The 17903-nt window shown below is 42.6% G+C and overlaps 1 protein-coding gene and 1 non-coding gene across 2 annotated transcripts; both read right to left on the bottom strand.

Moving 5' to 3' along the window:
• Positions 1-1023: 1023 nt before the first annotated feature.
• On the bottom strand, positions 1024-14291 carry Dkc1 (dyskerin pseudouridine synthase 1). Its single transcript, XM_048335605.1, has 15 exons — positions 14138-14291; positions 13381-13448; positions 12873-12959; positions 10686-10777; positions 10323-10507; positions 9538-9602; positions 9061-9187; positions 8280-8410; positions 7667-7810; positions 5812-5932; positions 4473-4591; positions 3908-4011; positions 2993-3101; positions 2240-2377; positions 1024-1792 (listed from the first exon to the last, which is right to left on the bottom strand). Exons 1-15 carry the CDS (start codon positions 14151-14153, stop codon positions 1724-1726), a joined length of 1575 nt encoding a protein of 524 aa, XP_048191562.1. The 5' UTR covers positions 14154-14291; the 3' UTR covers positions 1024-1723.
• Positions 8065-8196, bottom strand: LOC125344400. Its single transcript, XR_007209523.1, has one exon. It is a non-coding gene; the product is annotated as a small nucleolar RNA SNORA36 family (small nucleolar RNA).
• Positions 14292-17903: the final 3612 nt, after the last annotated feature.

Genomic DNA, 17903 nt, shown 5'->3' on the forward strand with positions numbered 1-17903 from the left:
AAACTCCTAAAATGCCAAAATGAAAGCTGTGCAATAGACTGTTCTAGGGAAACCCTCAAAAGCAATAAAAAGGCTGCTGTGTTAAAATGCCAATCATCTTGTAACTCTGGGTTTTCATCTGTGCCACAAACCTTCAGAGTGCCTCCTACTTCTGGTGCCCACAAAAAGCCTAAGGTTTCCTCTGGGTGGGAGCTTAAGCTTCTTTTTTAAAAAGGTACTTAACCAAATTGTTAAGAAGCAGCTTAAGCTTCCTATTAAAATAAAGCCCCATTTAAAAAAGGTTAAGAAAACCTAGCCTGGGGAAGTGGGGACTGGATGAGCCAACAGCACAGTGCATTGTGCTTATCCAGCTCATCCCATGGTTCAGTACCCAAACTGCTGTTGGCATTTTATTGACTTCTGATAACCAAGGCCTTCAAATTCTTGAACATCCCAACCCCCAGCTTCTAGAACTGACAGCTTCAACAGACCTCTACCAGCAAGTGTTCCTCCATAGCGACCCCTCACATAATACATGCCTGCCTTTCTCCTCTCAGTCCTTCTGGAGTTAGTACACCAATCTGTGATTTTTCCCTCCCTGACCTCTAGAGTTTGATTGCAGGTGAAAGGTCCCAAGGTCAATCAGGGAAATTTGAAAGCAGCCAAACATAAAGGAAAAGTAAATTTCAAATAAAAGATAGGTCCTCAGATTTTTTTTTTTGTTTTGGTGCCAGTCCTGGGGCTTAAACTCGGGGCCTTAGTGCTATCCCTGAGATTCTTTTGCTCAAGGCTAACACTACTACTTGAGCCACAGTGCCACTTCCAGCCTTTTTTGTAGTTTTATTGGAAATGAGTTTTATGGACTTTCTTGCTTGGGCTGGCTTGGAACCATGACCCTCAAATGTAAGCCTCCTAAGTAGTTAGGATTACAGGAATGAACCACTGGCACCCAGCTACATCCCCAAATTTTTCTTTATATTTTTTCTTCTCCAGTTTGAGGTCACTAACAACAACAACAACAAAAAAACAGGAATACTTTAAAAATGCCATGAGTCAATTTTAATAAGTAAAAACATAATTCTCCCAGCAAATAAAGGTTAAACAGGAGGAGACAGCACAGTGCAGCTTCCATCACAATCCCAAGTAGCCAGATGGATGGGATAAATGCTGCTGTATCAAAGTTTTGGAGAAGTATACAAAAAGATTGAGAACTGGGCCAAAGAGAACATAGACACCACTCAAGCCTGAGGTCCATACCTGACACCAGACAAGATCACTGTCATCACAGGACACTGGAGGTAAGATGTCTCCAGTGAAGCATGTGATTCAGTTACACCTTTCACTTACTGAGGGTTTTATACTATTTTGTACAGCAGTCTTAACATATATGGAGTTTTTAAACGGGGGCTTGAAAAAACCCAACTAGGCGAGGATTATGAGGTTCTTTAAAATTGCCTTTAGTAGCTGCAGAGTTTTACTGGACAGTACTGGGTCTGAAGGTGAGGCTTTCCAATGGAAGCAGAGCAGTTGATGGCATAAGACCTGCCTCTTTCATCACCCATATCCTTAAAACAGGACAAGATGGCATGACCACACCAGGTAACATCACTGAGGTCTCAAGTAGCAGCAAAGTGTACAACTCTACCCTGTTACGGACCTTTGTTCCATTCCTTTAACAAAAACTGTTTTTACCACAAGGCTTTCATTTCTCCTCCCCGCTGGACAATGCTTACAGCAAATTTTACTAGTCAGATGCCACTTCCACCACCTTTGCTTTCTTCTTCTTTTTCTTCTTCTTGGTGGTATCACTGTCCTAGAAAGAAAAAGAAAAGAAAGCTCACAGCATTCATACCAGACCAAATAGGACTCCCAAAGAGAAATATGAATTGCAGTCAAGCCTTTTCAGGATCTATAAAAATTTGGGGGGGGGGTTAAATCAATTTTGTATCATTTTGTTCATGTGGCACGAAGTTCTGTGAGCTTTGTAGTGAGGTCCTAGCAGTTTACTTTCATAAAGAAATTCAGACAAACCACATGTACTGCCCATACCACCAACAGCATTGAGCCACTGTTAGATAATGATGAGGGCCTCTATCTGTCTACCTAGTGAGGCACTAGGCACTATATACTATCAACAGGCAAGATAACATCCCACTCTAGGGCCACGACTCCTCCAAGATTAACAAAGCCAACGCCACATGGCTAATTCTTGCCACAACCAAGGATCAAGCCAGCCCAAGGAGCCTGTGTTTATACAAACCCCATCTCCAGGCTCGCCCCCACTCTCTAGTACAGCTTTGGCCTTCTTGTCCTTATTCTTCTTTTTCTTCTCCTTCTTCATCAATTGAGGAGCCGCTGGGGGGGTCTCATCATTTTCACTCTCACTCTCTCTCTTTCGCTGGGATGAAAACAATTGGTCAAAAGTTAGATCATGGGTAACAATGGACAAATAAGTCAAAATGTAGGAAGTGTTCAAGGTCCTAGGTTTTGTCGTTAGCATGCATGTGTACACACCCATGCACACAGCTTAAAAAGTGAGAAGTCAACCAAAAAAGATACCAACTGGACCCAATAGTAAGTTTTCTGTTTATAAACTTTGATAGCACCTTAATTTAGTGGTGCCTAACCCTTGGAAGCTAAACTGCAATTGTAAACGATGGGGACTGGTGCTTGCCACCTGGTTTTGATATGGGCCTGATTTCAACACACCTACACTACCACTTGACCTAAAGTGGGGCTAGAATTACATGTGACACCCATTCTATCCAGTGTTACTGACACAAGTGAAGTGGGAGCCAAGGTCAGTAAATCTGATTATTAAGCCCACTAAGCCCAAACAAACATGTACCCCAAAGTATGAGACACCATCGGTGTATATAGCGCAGCAAGGAGGGTAAGCAGTCCTTCTGTACTGAGCCAGGACATTCTTGGTACACTGTAGAGAAGTCAAATGCTGGTGGTGCTTATAATCAACTCATGGAGTACATTCCAAACATCATGACACACCACTCACCTTTGTGGCTTTTACTGCTTCAGCAACTACTGGTGGAACTTTTACCACTTCTGCAACTAACTGTGGGGCTTTTACTGCTTGAGTAACCACTTCTTTTTTGCCAGAATCACTGAAAGAGCAGCACAAACAGGTGGTAAAAGGTCAAAAAAACTTTCTACTGTAATTCTACTGCACCCCCAGCTAATTTATGATAAAGCCACCTCCAAAAACACTGGCTTGTATTTGCAATTGTAACTTATCAGGAGGAGCTAATCAGGAAGGAAAGTCTCTGAAACTCTTTAAATCCAACAAACTACCAGAAAGTTAGATGTGAGGCCGTGGCTTAAGTGGTAGAGTACTAGTCATGACCAAAAGAAGTTCAGGGACAGTGCCCAGGCACTGAGTTCAAGCCCCAGGACCAACCAAATAAAAAAAGTTATAAGAAGAATCCCAGGAAGACATTATGGCTGGGAATGTGGCTTAGTGGTACAGTGCTTGCCTCGCACACATGAAGCCCTGGGTTCGATTCCCCAGCACCACATATAAAGACAGGGCCAGAAGAGGCACTGTGGCTCAAGTGGTAGAGTGCTAGCCATGAGAAAAAAGAAGCCAGGGACAGTGCTCAGGCTGAGTTCAAGTATACAGGACTGGTATACATACACACACCACAGCCACTGACAATTGACAGAAGAGCCAATAAGCAAGACTAAAAAGGAATGCTTACCTGCTATGCAGGCCTAACTATACCTGGCCTGAGCCTCACAGGGCCTAACAAAGAAAATGTCAGCCATAGTACTGGGTCTTATTGGTCTAGAATTTTAAAAGGTTGCCCCAAAATAAGTCCCAACTCTATTCCCCAGGCTCTATGAACTCCTCTCCTCAATGTCCAAATGACAAGTGTCTCATTTCTGTAGTTCACACAAAACCTTCACCCACCTGTAATCAACATACTCTTGCTTCCAGGAGGCAGGGGTACTATCTGTAGGTTTGCCATGCTTGTCCAGAAGGCCTTGCTTGATCATCATCTTCTTTTGACTTGCCTGGTGGAATATTGGGGTTTCAACATTAGAAAAGTCTCAATACAGAAAGAAGGCATTATGACCACACATTATGGCTTAGACCCAGTCTGTAGAGCATGGCACAAGGTTTCTCCTTTTTGTATCTCAGAACGGCCCCCTCCTTGGCTGCAGAACTTCCCTGAACTCCTTTCCCCCCTCCTTTATCTCATCAGTATCTAAACCCACCCACACAATGGCTTAAGAGAACTCCTTGCTCAGCCCTGACAAAGTTAAACTCACTGCAGACTCCCCAGATGCTGATGGCTCTGCATTCCTGATAGCCATTTACCACGACTGAAATTCACTACTTTACTATGCAACTATTTAAGTAATGCCAAGTTATTCCCCATTAAACTGAAAATCTCTAAGGTCCAAGACAGAGCCTAAGAACCGCCTGAGTGTGCATTCAACAATACAAAACAAAATAGCCCAGTTCTACTTACCTTTGGACCTAAACCCCACTTGCGAGGGTAAGTGTCTCTCTCCATGATAACTCTCTTAATCTTGGCTACTATACCATGGTCACAGGTAGAAATCACTGCTGTGGTCATTAACGCAATAGCTAATAATTTAAAGTAGAAAGATGTGGTTATTGCTGAGTCCCAATTGTCTTATGCCTAAACTTTTAAAAACACATTTAAAGCACTGTGCTCTACTACATGGGGGGGGGGGGGTTGTGTGTGTGTGTGTGTGTGTGTGTTTGAACTTAGAGCCAGCACTCTACCACTTGAACTATGTCTCTAAGTAGCTCTTGTTTTTGAAATAAGTCTTGCTAATTTTACCTAGGCTGACCACAAACTTGTGATCCTCCTACCTCCACTTCCTGAGGTGATGGGATTACAAACATGTCTACTTACTACCTTAATTGAATTCACTAGGCTCAGGATTGCTTATGGACACAATCTTCCATTACAGGAAGGGAGTTTTTTAAGTGATAAATTTAGCAACTTAAAAAACACCCAACCAAAGTAATAGAAGATACACATGGCAGGGGCGTGCCAAATAATACACAGGAATGCTCTGTACACTCCACTGGTCCCACATAATCCTTAGGTGTCCCTTTCCCACTGTCTGTGGGGATGAAGCCTTACATAGCAGACCCACCTGCTCACAGAACTGATATAATGGATCTGCAGACATGCTTTATTTCTGGTACAAATTACGAATAGCTCTGATTTCTTCACTAAGAGTCACATCTGGGCACTGATGACCCACACTTAGCTACTCAGGAGACTGAGATCAGAGAATCAACATTCAGAGCTATTCAAAGCAGACTCTTTATCTCATTAATCTCTAAAATGCTGAAAGTGGAGGTCTAGCTCAAGCAGTAGAGTGCCAGCTGTAAGTGGAAAAGTCAGAAAAGTGAGTGAGGCCCAGAGTTTAAGCCCAGTACCAGCAAGTGGAAGGGGGAAAGAAGGCCATCAAGCATTTTATGTTGGACAAAGGACAATCCAACAAATCCTTTGCAAATTAAAAATCATTTATACTAGTTATGTTATCTGCAAGCACACATGAATGAAATATATAGGGCCCTCATTTTGACTACTATACACAATGAACCATTACCACTCTTTGCCAGTAATGCCCTGAATTTACACTGGAGCGCCAAGTGTACAATACTACCTCCTCACCTATGCCTAATTAACTTGCCAGTCCCTCCACTGTGCCCACCATACAGATCACAGAAAACACAAGGACACGGAGACGGGATCAGTGACCTAGTGATACTATAGAATGAGCCCCAAAACCAGAACTAATTAATGAAGGTGACAATTCCCTTACCCATGCAGATTGCTTCCCCTTTGGTTGTAATGACCACAATCTCCTGGTTGACCTCAATGCCATCCTCATATCGGAGAACACCTGGAAGCATGATCTTGGCCCCATAGCAGATTGCATTCACCTGTATGGATGGTGTCATACTGAGAGCCCCAGTCACTGCCCTCCACCTCACTTCCGTACCAGAACAGAGGAGAACATGGGGAAGGTAGCCTGATAGCAGGAAATAGAACAGCACTGATAGCCCACTGACCACAAGGCATGAAGGGACACATAACAGTAGCAACCATCTACTATGTGGTAGGCACTGCTCTAAGAACTTTATACACACAACCCAAAATACTAAAACAAAATGTTGAAATAGTTATTTCTCACATTTCCATGATATTTTAGTTGCTAAGAACAGTCTTCTTTGCCAGTCCTGGGGCTTGGACTCAGGGTCTCAAGCACTGTCCCTGGCTTCTTTTAGCTCAAGGCTAGCACTCTACCACTTGAGCCACAGCTCCACTTCTGGCCTTTTCTGTGTATGTGGTGCTAAGGAATTGAACCCAGGGCTTCATGTATACAAGGTGAGCACTCTACCACTAGGCCACATTCCCAGCCCCAACACAGTCCTTTACTAAAAAAAGAAAACTAAATTTTATAATCAGAAGTTTTTTATGCTCCATTTTTTCCACGGGAGCTAAAGCAAACTAGCTTTAGTTTTCTAGAATTGCTTCTCCTTTACAGGAGATCCAGGCTTTAACAGGTTCCCAAAGTAACTAGCAAAGAAATTTCCAGGCCTGTTCAGTAACACACAAGTTCTGGTATAGAATTTACATACCACTGTTAAGTCCAACTCTCCAGGAGTTTGATAGCACTCCATGCACCCATGTGCTTCAAACCATGTTACCTTCAATTACTTAGATCTCATATGCTGATGACATTCTGAAACTCACCCAGAAACGAACAGTCTAACTCCAGCACAGGGAGGGCACGTCAAATCCATACCACTCACTCTTTATCTCATTAAATTTTTTCAATTCCTATTAAATGTCATATGTTTTACTGTACCTTTTTTAATGTGGACTTAACACATAAAAACATACCAGGGCTGGGAATGTAGCTTAGCAGTAGAGTGCTTGCCTAGCATGTATGAGGCCATGGGTTCAATTCCTCAGCACCACATAAACAGAAAAAGCCAGAAGTGGCTCAAGTGGTAGAGTGCTAGCCTTGAGCAAAAAGAAGCCAGGGACAGTGCTCAGGCCCTGAGTTCAAGCCCCAGGACTGGAAAAAACAAAACATACCAAATGTCTTCAATTTAAAACTTGAATATGAATAAATTTATCAATCTTTAAATTATTAACTGTAACTTACTACAGCTACTCAGTATTCTATATACACGCACAAAGACAATTTTAATTTATGAAAGGCAACATTCTCTGATAATAATACAAATAGAAATAAAAAGGTTATTCAATAGCTTCGGGAGTCACCCTTTAACTGCCTTACTGATAAAAGAATCAAACTAAACTAAAGTAGCTGCATATTTACTTCCATTAAGAGGACCATTTTTATGAGGTTATACAGTAAATACGCTACAAAAAAGGCTTTGATAATTATTACAGGGATCACTGGATTTTATTACCTCAAACTACAGAACAAGACCTTTACAGTATCAGTGACAGTCTATTACTTGAACCAAATTAAGGAGGACTCAAAGTCAGTATTTAATTTGCCTTAGTTTGAAATATAGACAGGCATGCCATTAAATTTTTGGTAATCTATCTAGTTATGACTTAAGTTTCATCTTTTTAAAACAGATTGATGTTTTCAAAATGAAGACCATGCAAAGATGGACTCTTATTCTAGAACTTACCGCACTATCTTTCATAACCAGTCGTTTATGAGATGTCAACAGCTTTTCCAAAGGATAAACGACACGCCGCAGGTAACTCTCATCCTTATGGTTATCATACAGCCACTGAGCATCAAGCACATCATGCATTGTTACCATGTGGTCCTGAAAAGCAGCCAGATGTGAAAGAAATTCAGTATTTTCTTGCCTCAAACACTCATTGGACACCAAACCTCCAAAATCTGATTCTAACTCTAATCTGTTTCTAGTCCAAACTCATTATGAATCTTAGTCTGTTTTTTAGAATTGCCCGTCTTCTGGGCATCTTTAACTGTTCCTATGTTAGATCTAGTTGCCACACTTTTCTTTTTGCCACTGAGGATGGACCCCAGGGCACTGTTCTACCAATGCTCAGGGCATGTTGTAGGCTGGGAAGTAAAAGAATAGAGTAACACTTTCTACCCAGTCTTCTCCCCTAGCCAATTTCAATGTCCCAAAGTTTAATTAACAGAACAGGGAAGCTGCCCTGAACTGAACTCAACACTTTGGAAGTTGCCTTTCTTAGAATGGTAATGCTGGGAGACACTTAAGAATTAGTTCTGAAACCAAAACCTCTAGCCCAATAATTGAATACCTTTTCACTCATGACTCCAGAACGAACCCTCCGAAGCTCCTGCATCTGACCGCCAACTCCCAGCAACAGACCAAGGTGCACACACAGAGTCCGAATATAGGTGCCAGCCTCACAACTCACCCAAAAGATTCCTAAGAAACACACACACAAAACAAAAGTAGTGCCTATGTCTAAGAGTAAGTAATCACTAATTGAGAAACTCAATCATTATTGTCTTAAGTCAACTAGAGATAACGGACACAGGCACTGACTACACAATGTGCTAGGTCTACCTTCAGAATGGAAAGCTTTTTTTTTTTTTCTTATTTAATGTCAAAGTCATGTACAGAGAGGTTACAGTGTCATACATTAGGCCTTGGGTACATTTCTTGTACTGTTTGTTACCTCCTCCCTCATTTCCTCCTTCCCCCTCCCCTTTTCCCTCTCCCCCCATGAGATGTTCAGTTGGTTTACACCAAACAGTTTTGCAAGTATTGCTTTTGTAGTCGTTTATCTTTTTGTCCTTTGTCTCTCAATTTTGATATTCCCTTTCACATCCCTAGTTCCAATACCAGTATATACAGTATACAGTATATTCAGATGAGATACAGTGATAGCGCGGGTACAACCACAGGAATGGGATACAAGAGGATCATCAACAAAAGAAGCTACAGTTTCACATGGCATGTTGAAAGTAATTACAACAGTGATAGAACACTCGTTTCTAGAATGGAAAGCTTTAACCATGCATTCCTACCCACTGTGGGTCTGTCTATGGCAAGTCTTCTTTCTAATGACTCACCTAACCTTCTTTCAGGATCATATTCAATCATTTTGCTCTCATAGATAGTCCTCACTCGGAGCTGCCTCTTTACTGCGGCAATGAGTGGGGGTCGCTGAAATAGGGCACCTGTCAGTGTTTCCAGGGCCTAAGAGATGCACAAACAAAAACACTCATGTGAACTCTCGAACAAAAGTAAAAGGCATATTTTAGGAGATTAAGGACACAATTGAAGCACAAAAGGTTTATTTTAATAACTTAAAATCTGAAATGCCCTTTCCTTCACCTTCTTCAGCTATTCAAGGAAGGCTCAGGCTAAGGATTAGAACCTTGTCCTCTATAGGGACATGGCTACAATATGTACCTGTCATCTGCAGTGCCCCATCCAGGCTAGCTAGGGTGGCACACTGAAAAGGGCAAAAGAGCAAGTTGGCCCAGCTCTAGCAGTATAAGGGCTAAAAGTCACTAAAAGTGCCCTCTCTAGAGTTGCAGACTTACCCTAGAAAGTTGGGTCCCCCCTTCAATAGCATTGTGCAGCCGGACAATTCCCACATACTCTTTGCCTGAAAAATGACAAAAGAGTAGTCAGGTGTGGCCACTGAGTTTTCTATATTTACAATTTTTATATCCTCAATCACTGCCATTTCACACAGCAGAGAAAACAGGTAATTTGATGTCAGGTTTTCTTAAAATTTGTATGAAGACAAGATTTCACAGTTCTAAAGAGGAAAAGATAGCTTTCCCACTCAACTGTCATGACACATGCCTATAATCCTGACACTTGGGAAGCTGAGGCAAATGCATCCCAAGTTCTAGGTCAAGCAAGATCCTCCCCACTCTGCCAAAAGGCAGAGTGAATGTAATGTGTGAATGTGAATTTGTGAATGTAATGTCCAGTGTGCTGATAAGACAGGGACAGGTGGAATTCCTAGTCTAAAGCCTGACCGGAAAACCCTTGCAACTAGGAGAATTTTTTTTTTCACGTGAATTTGAGGAAAGGGCACTTTAGGCAGAAACAGGCTCTGTGAGAAGTCAGGAGCAACAAGCTCAGAGATGGACAGAATTCTGCTCCCATAGTAGGAATGTGCACACATTTAGTATTAGAACTCCCAGCAAGGGCACTCATCAGGTTTTGTGAGAGAACATAAGCTACATAGAAACCAAAATAACCCTGCATCAAGACTGTTTTCCTAATAGAGCCCAAGAGCCAAAACAGAGAAGGAGACAAATGCAGAAAATGCCTTACAATCTCTAAATAGCCCCTCATGCCCTCTTCCACGTACCTGCACTCTGTTGTGATTTCACCAAGCGAGTGGCTCGTTCTATGCACACAATTAAACACCCAGTCACCTTGGGATCCAGGGTGCCACTATGTCCTGTCTTTTCAACCCGAAGTATTCGTCGGATCCATGCCACCACTTCATGGGAAGAGGGGTTAGAAGGCTTATCAAGATTAATGAAACCTGTCCTAGAGTGGAAAAAGTGTTAATGTACCACCTGGTTTGTGCTCTTAAACAAGAGTTAGAAAACTTATCAAAGGCATAAATTATATATATTCTTAGATGTCTGTACCTCCTTGAATAACTGATATGAAGCTGTTACTTGCAAAAGACTAAGTTTCAACAGTGGTTGTTCCTTACACTTACCTGATGTAGTCCCCAATGTCTCTCTTCAGAGGATTTGAACCACAAGGAAGAGGTGTATAGTGTGTCGTCCTTACATTCAGCTTATCAAAATTCTGGAGAGCAACAATACAACCTAAAGTTAACTTACTAATGCATCACTGAAATATATAAAATATATAAATATATAAAACACAGTCAGTCATGGACTTGGAATGTGGCTTATTGCCTAGCATGCATGAAGCCCTGGGTTTGATTCCTCAGTACCACATAAACAGAAAAAGCCAAAAGTGGTGCTGTGGTTCAAGAGGCAGAGTGCTAGCGTTGAGCAAAAGAAGCTCAGAAATAGTTCCTAGGTCCTGAGTTCAAGCTCCAGGACTGGCAAAAAAAAGTCAGCACCAACATCAATTAAGAAATGCACCCTGGGTTTGATTCCCCAGCACCACATATACAGAAAATGGCCAGGGGCTGGGGATATAGCCTAGTGGCAAGAGTTCCTGTCTCGGATACACGAGGCCCTAGGTTCAATTCCCCAGCACCACATATACAGAAAACGGCCAGAAGCGGCGCTGTGGCTCAAGTGGCAGAATGCTAGCCTTGAGCGGGAAGAAGCCAGGGACAGTGCTCAGGCCCTGAGTCCAAGGCCCAGGACTGGCAAGAAAAAAAAAAGAAAATGGCCAGAAGCGGCGCTGTGGCTCAAGTGGCAGAGTGCTAGCCTTGAGCAAGAAGCAGCCAGGGACAGTGCTCAGGCCCTGAGTCCATGCCCTAGGACTGGCCAAAAAAAAAGAAATGCGACTCCCACGGGACTGAGGAAATGGCAAGAGTGCTTGCCTCATATACAGGAAGCCCTGGGTTCAATTCCCCAGCACCACATACACAGAAAACCGCCAGAAGTAGAGCTGTAGCTCAAGTGGCAGAGTGCTAGCCTTGAGCAAAAAGAAGCCAGGGACAGTGCTCAGGCCCTGAGTCCAAGCCCCAAGACTGGCAAAAAAAAAATGCAAGTCCCATAGTGTTCTACTCCTATTTTAAAACCATTATTTGCTATTACAGACTGTTAACTTCCTTATGTACTGGGAAAACTCCAAATACTATTAAGTGCTTGCAAGACTAATTTGAGTACTTACAACTTCATGGTTTTTTGTAGAAAAAGGCTTGTTGGAGCAGTATGAGACAGATTATAGAGTTCACTGTCCAAGAGCATGAATAAAATATGGAATAGCATTCATTTTTCTTAGGGAAAAAAAGCCACATTAAGAGTAACTGATGGGCTGGGGATATAGCCTAGTGGCAAGAGTGCCTGCCTCGGTATACCCGAGGCCCTAGGTTCGATTCCCCAGTACCACATATACAGAAAACGGCCAGAAGCGGCGCTGTGGCTCAAGTGGCAGAGTGCTAACCTTGAGCGGGAAGAAGCCAGGGACAGTGCTTAGGCCCTGAGTCCAAGGCCCAGGACTGACCAAAAAAAAAAAAAGAGTAACTGATAACTTTTTATCAACATAACCAGCTGTTCTGCTCCAGATGCCCTGATCTGCGCTCTCAATGTTTGCTTCTTTTCAGTCTCCTCTCCAAGGCTTGACCACCAGTGGGGAATAACTCACCAACTGAAGCCTATTTTTCATTAGTTCAGTTTGACTAATACTACAAATATCAATATTTTTTAGACTGTCTATCCCATCCCTGGTTTTTGAGCTTCGTCATAGTACAGTCCTTGCCTGCTCTGTGATATCTGGTTAAGCAGGAATGCTAGTATGCTTAACAATAAGCAAACCTAGTGTTTCACCACCACAAACATGATTCATTTAATGTGCCAAGAGTGTTGAGCATGTTAGAAATTTTTATGTAACTTGATCTTTGTGGTATCTTGGGGAGTAATAGTGGCTTAGGGTGTATCAGAATGCATTTACTAAAGTGAAAAGTGCTATCAGTAGGGGCTGGGGATATAGCCTAGTGGCAAGAGTGCCTGCCTTGGATACACGAGGCCCTAGGTTTGATTCCCCAGCACCACATATACAGAAAACGGCCAGAAGCGGCGCTGTGGCTCAAGTGGCAGAGTGCTAGCCTTGAGCGGGAAGAAGCCAGGGACAGTGCTCAGGCCCTGAGTCCAAGGCCCACGACTGGCAAAAAAAAAAAAAAAAGTGCTACCAGTAAGCACTCTTAACTTTAACAATGAGAAGTAAAATGTAATCATTCATCTGAGCACACAGCACATACCTTTAGCAACAAGGGCCATTGAGAAGTGTCCAACTGAGCCACCTTGGATTCTGGTTTGATAAGAAATTCCTCAGCATGTTGTATTTCCTTCAACAAGACAGAAATATAAACTATGAAACCTTCCATGGAATTTTGAAGAACTCTGTTACTACAATTGAACTGTATATCTTTAAACAGAAACCAAGATTAGTATCTTCTTAGGGACCTCCAAAAAATATCATCTACAAGGTCACTGAGGGAAGTGCCACTGATGTGGGTCTAAAAATAATAATGTAACAGCCGGTCTGTGGATGGGTTAAGAAAAATAAGTTTAAGAAGAGTAGTTGGTGTGGCTAACACTATTTAGTAAGCTATGCATGATGGGTAACCGTTCTTTCAGTGCTTTCTGGCTTCCACAGCATGACTACTAACTATATGGAAACATTTTAAAACTTTCATTTTTAGCTTATTGTTTAAACTTTTTTTTTTTTAAAACAAAATCAAAGCTAAGTGAAACATTTCTACTCACAGCGACATCATCTTCTTGTAATGGCTTCCGGTCCTTTTTCTTCTTATGTTTCTTTGGCCAAGCAGTCACTAAAGAAATGAGATTTGGCAATGTTCTTTGAAAACAAATGAAACAAACTTTAAAGACCAAAAACAGGGCAGGTAGAAGAGGGCTTTGAGTACTACTAGAGAAAACGGAAGTGTGTGTGGCTGAACACATGGGTTGTCTGGCTGCTAGCTGTGCGGGTTGTGTGGCGCACGTGTTGTCTTCCCTTCCCTTCCGGTTTCCCTCCACGTTGCTGCGACAGGGCTAAAAGCCCGGGATCGCTCGCTCCCAGGCCGGAAAGTTCTACAAGCGACCATGCGGCTGGAACCATGTACTACGCCCGCTCCGGGGTCCCGAGACTTTTCTGTCCCAGTTTCCCTGCAGCGTGGCTCCCCTTGTTTCCTGGCGCTAAGGGCAGCAACGGGACTGGTGGAGGCACAGATGTTGCCAGGTCTCCGTTCCCCACGGGGTCACAGGGCCCTACGCGGAGTGTCATCGGACGGAGGCCTGGATGCCAATAAGCCAAGTCTCCGGCGGACTCTCCCTCCCATGCAGTAACCCTGGAGCCAAGGCTCAGACAAGGCTGGCCAGAGGCCCGCGGCGGCCACACGGCTTACCCACAGGAGGGAATGGGAGAAAGCGCAGGCCGTGACACACACCACCTCCCCATGGCTGTCTCCTGAGGCACCCATGGCTGCTCCGGTGTCCCGGCTCGACCGCCCACAGTCCTTACCTTCGGCATCCGCCATCTTGCGTTGCACCGCGTGCGTGCTTCCCAAGCCACTGCTGAGAAGAAAAAAAAGCCCGCAGACTCCGGCCGCTGAGTCCTGTAAGGCCTCGCCGCTAGAACCCGCCCACCTGCGCACCAACCTCTAGCGTCCGGGACATCGAGACGGGAAAGGGCGGTGCCAGTTCTAGGCCGGGGTGGGACTCTGGAGGCGCGCGCCACTGATCCACTGAATCCCATTGGCTTACTCGGCTATGGTTGTGCTGAGACTGCGCATGAGCATCTTCCATGCTCTCCCTTCGTAGCTCACGCACGGCTGTACGGAGTCCGCTGCAGTGTGTGGGCGTGGCCCGCGCTGGAGTTGCTTTGCTCAGTGTCTCTTCACTCTTGGACCTGACACCTTGCGTCGCTCTCTGTAAACTGGTCATTGCTTTCTCGCACAGATCCTTTCAGGCGCCTCTAGTATTAGTCTACATTGAAAAAGTAACACCGTGGTATCAGCCCTAGTAAGGAAAAACCCATTCACTGCTTGGAATGCCTATCATTTGGCTGCATTGATCAATAGAAGTAATATGTACCACATGTATGCTTTTAAATTCTCCATCTGACACACTGAACTGAAAAAGGCCGGGTGCCTATGGCTCATGCCCGTAATGTTGCCTACTGAGGAGCCTAACGTCTGGAAATCCCAGTTCAAACCTCACCATGCCAGGAAAGTCTGTGAGATTCACCGCCGATAAACTACTAAGTGATTTCTCAATACCTTTGAGGATTTGATCTAATTTCTCTGCTTATCATCAACCTCTTTTACCCTATTTTCAATTTGTTCTGTTCTATTAGTCTTTCAATTGAGAATTATTATTTTGGCAATTGAGAACTTTATTTCCAGCATTTCAATTTAATTTTTTCAAGATTTTGATATCTTTATTCAATTCATCTTTCATGTCCTGCAGTGCTTCCTTTATTTCATTTAGTTTGAATTATCTCTCAATCCACTAAGAAATTTCAATATTACTTCTTTTATTTCATTGACCATTCTTGTGGTTGTTGTATTGAGCTTGTTTTATTGAGCTATCTTCCTCTTCACTGATACTTAAGTCCCTTATTGTGGAGTTGGCTTTTGAAGAGAACATGTTGCCTTGTTAATTCATGAATTTAATGATTTTCGCTGGGGTTCATGCATCAGGAGCCATGATTTGGTGAAGAGTTCAATCATTCATGTCCTTTCCATTACTGATTTCTTGAAAATTACTTAATACTGAGTAATGGCTAGGTTGTGGTATATTTTTCGTATTACTAGAATACAAAGGTGAGTCTCACTTGTCCAATAATCAACAAATTGTGAGGCACTCTTTTCTACTCAGAGTGAAGAAACTTGACTACAAATGCTTTTGCAGTTGGTAGACCACAACTTTGTGTTTGTGGCACGCCCTAATGAAAACTAGTCACCACTACTGCTCCAATTGCTTTAGATGAATATGGGAGCAAAGATGTATATTCATGGTCTAAGAAGGCCCTTATTAACCATGCTGGCAATAAGAAGGAGATAGGGAGATAAAATTGATGAACTATACTAGGTATTTGGTTAATGAGAAGGTGCACTGAGGGAGCAGAAAAAAAATCTAGCTGACATTGTGTTGGGGGAGGGAGTACACTGGTGAAATACCAAGAATTGAATGGGAAAACACATGTACACACACAAACAAGAAAAAAATTAAAATTCAAAACAACTAATTAAAAACAACTGATGACACTTAGGCAATCTACTTCTTAAGAGCATAGGCAATGAGGAAAGGTTAGAAATGAGGAATGGAGTAGAAGGAAATATGAACACGAGAACAGTTCTACTTTTAGATACAAGGAAAGTCTGAAATAGGAAATGGGGTAGAAGGAAGTATAGTGCCTATAACTCTGACTACTGAGGAGGCTGAGGTCTGAAGATTGTAGTTCAAAGACAGCCCAGGCAGGAAACTCCATGAGACTCTTAGCTTCAATTAACCACCACCAAAAAGCACTAGTTTTGATTGAAAAAGCCCAGGGACAGTGCCTTGGCCCTGGGTTTAAGCCCCAGAACCAGTACAGTTACATACATACAAGATCAAAATAATCAAATCAAACTGCAACAAAGACAGATTTGTATATAACAATATATTTCTATTGTCATTTTGTGTGTGTGTACCCACATAGATACCTCTCTGTGGGGTGCAGGAAGCTATAGAGATCACATGATTTAGATCTGAGTGAGAGGGCTCTGCCTCCCTCAGCAGTCATCATTTACAGCCCAGGGGCAGACCATGAACAGTAAGTACAACACAAATTTTAGGTACAATAGTTCATAGTTGCCCTATCATCAGTTAGTGTAATTTTCTCCTAGTCAGGGCGGTGGAGCTATGGGCAAATGCCATGCTAATGCCTTCAGGGTCCCAACTACTTCTAATAACACCTATTGTGCAATTCTGCAGGCAAATGTGCTGTTTGGTATTTTAGCCACCTCTACTGGTAGTCTCTGATAGCTGCAGCCCAGAAGTCCTTAAACTTCTGTTATTCGGCCTCCAAAACAATATTGTTGTTCAGTCTCTATGACTTTGAATATCTTCTATAGTATCTCTTACTGTTGTGCTCTTAATTTAATTCCATCATAGTCTGTTAGAATAAAGTGAATATTTTTTCTCATACTGGTTAAGTCTTGTTCTATGTTCTACAATATGATCTATTTTGGAGAAAATTCCATGGGCTCCTGAGAAGAATGTATATTGTGCAGCCACTGGGTGAAATATCCTGTATTTAAGTTTATTTGGTATATAGTATCATTTCGTTCTGAGGTTTCTTTGTTGTGCGTGCACGTGTGCATGTGTATGCTTGCGTGCGCATGCGCACGTGCACTGCCTGAATGTATGCACTCCATTGGTCCTGGGGCTTGAACATAGGGCCTGGGCACTTGTCCCTGAGCTTTTGTGCTAGCATTCTACCAATTGAGCCATAGCTCCACTTCTGGCTTTTCGGTGTTTAATTGGAAATGTTTAAATGGAGATGTAGCTGTGCACTATTTTTGTCTACCATGGTCCTTTTCCACCACACTATTGAGCTGTCTTATTCCTGTCTTGTAGTTCTCAATGCTCTTTCTCAGTTTTGATTTGCTGCTCAGACTATTCTCATTTACTGAATCCAACAAAGAAAACCTCTATCTTCCATCTTGTTCCACAATCCATGATCTCATTTGAAAAAAAGGGTACATGTAGATATAAATGGAAGTAAGCATCATTTTTTATATTTTTATTATCAAACTGAATTACAGAGAGGTTAGAAATTAAGCATCTTACGATGAGCTCATCCTATATTACTTAGGTAGATCTTAAACCAATGGCCAGTGTCTTCATAATGGAAGAAGAAAAGGAAAAGTTCAGGTCATGTGAGCATGAAGCTGAGGTTGGAGTCTTTTTAGGTTTCTAGCCTCCAGAACTGTGAAAGTAAAAAAATCTGGTTTGTAGTAGTCACCATAGTCACCCATTTATATAATTTAACAGTCCTAGGAAAGCAACTTACTATCTCACTGAGAACAAAAGCCGAACACATTTTACAATGTCCTTCCATTCAGTTACTTATTCACACCCTCCTGCCATGATGCCTGTTGGCTATTCCTGAGTACCCTAAGAACACTCCCCTCAGCTTGGAGCCTTTATGCCTGGGGTTCCCTCTGCATCAAAAGAACTCTATTGTCTGTATTTGCACAAGAATTTTAGCTTTATAAGGGCAGGAATTTTTAAGTTAATTT

The sequence above is a fragment of the Perognathus longimembris genome, chromosome 28, assembly GCF_023159225.1.
Source record: "Perognathus longimembris pacificus isolate PPM17 chromosome 28, ASM2315922v1, whole genome shotgun sequence".
In the NCBI taxonomy this organism is placed as follows: Eukaryota; Metazoa; Chordata; class Mammalia; order Rodentia; family Heteromyidae; genus Perognathus; species Perognathus longimembris.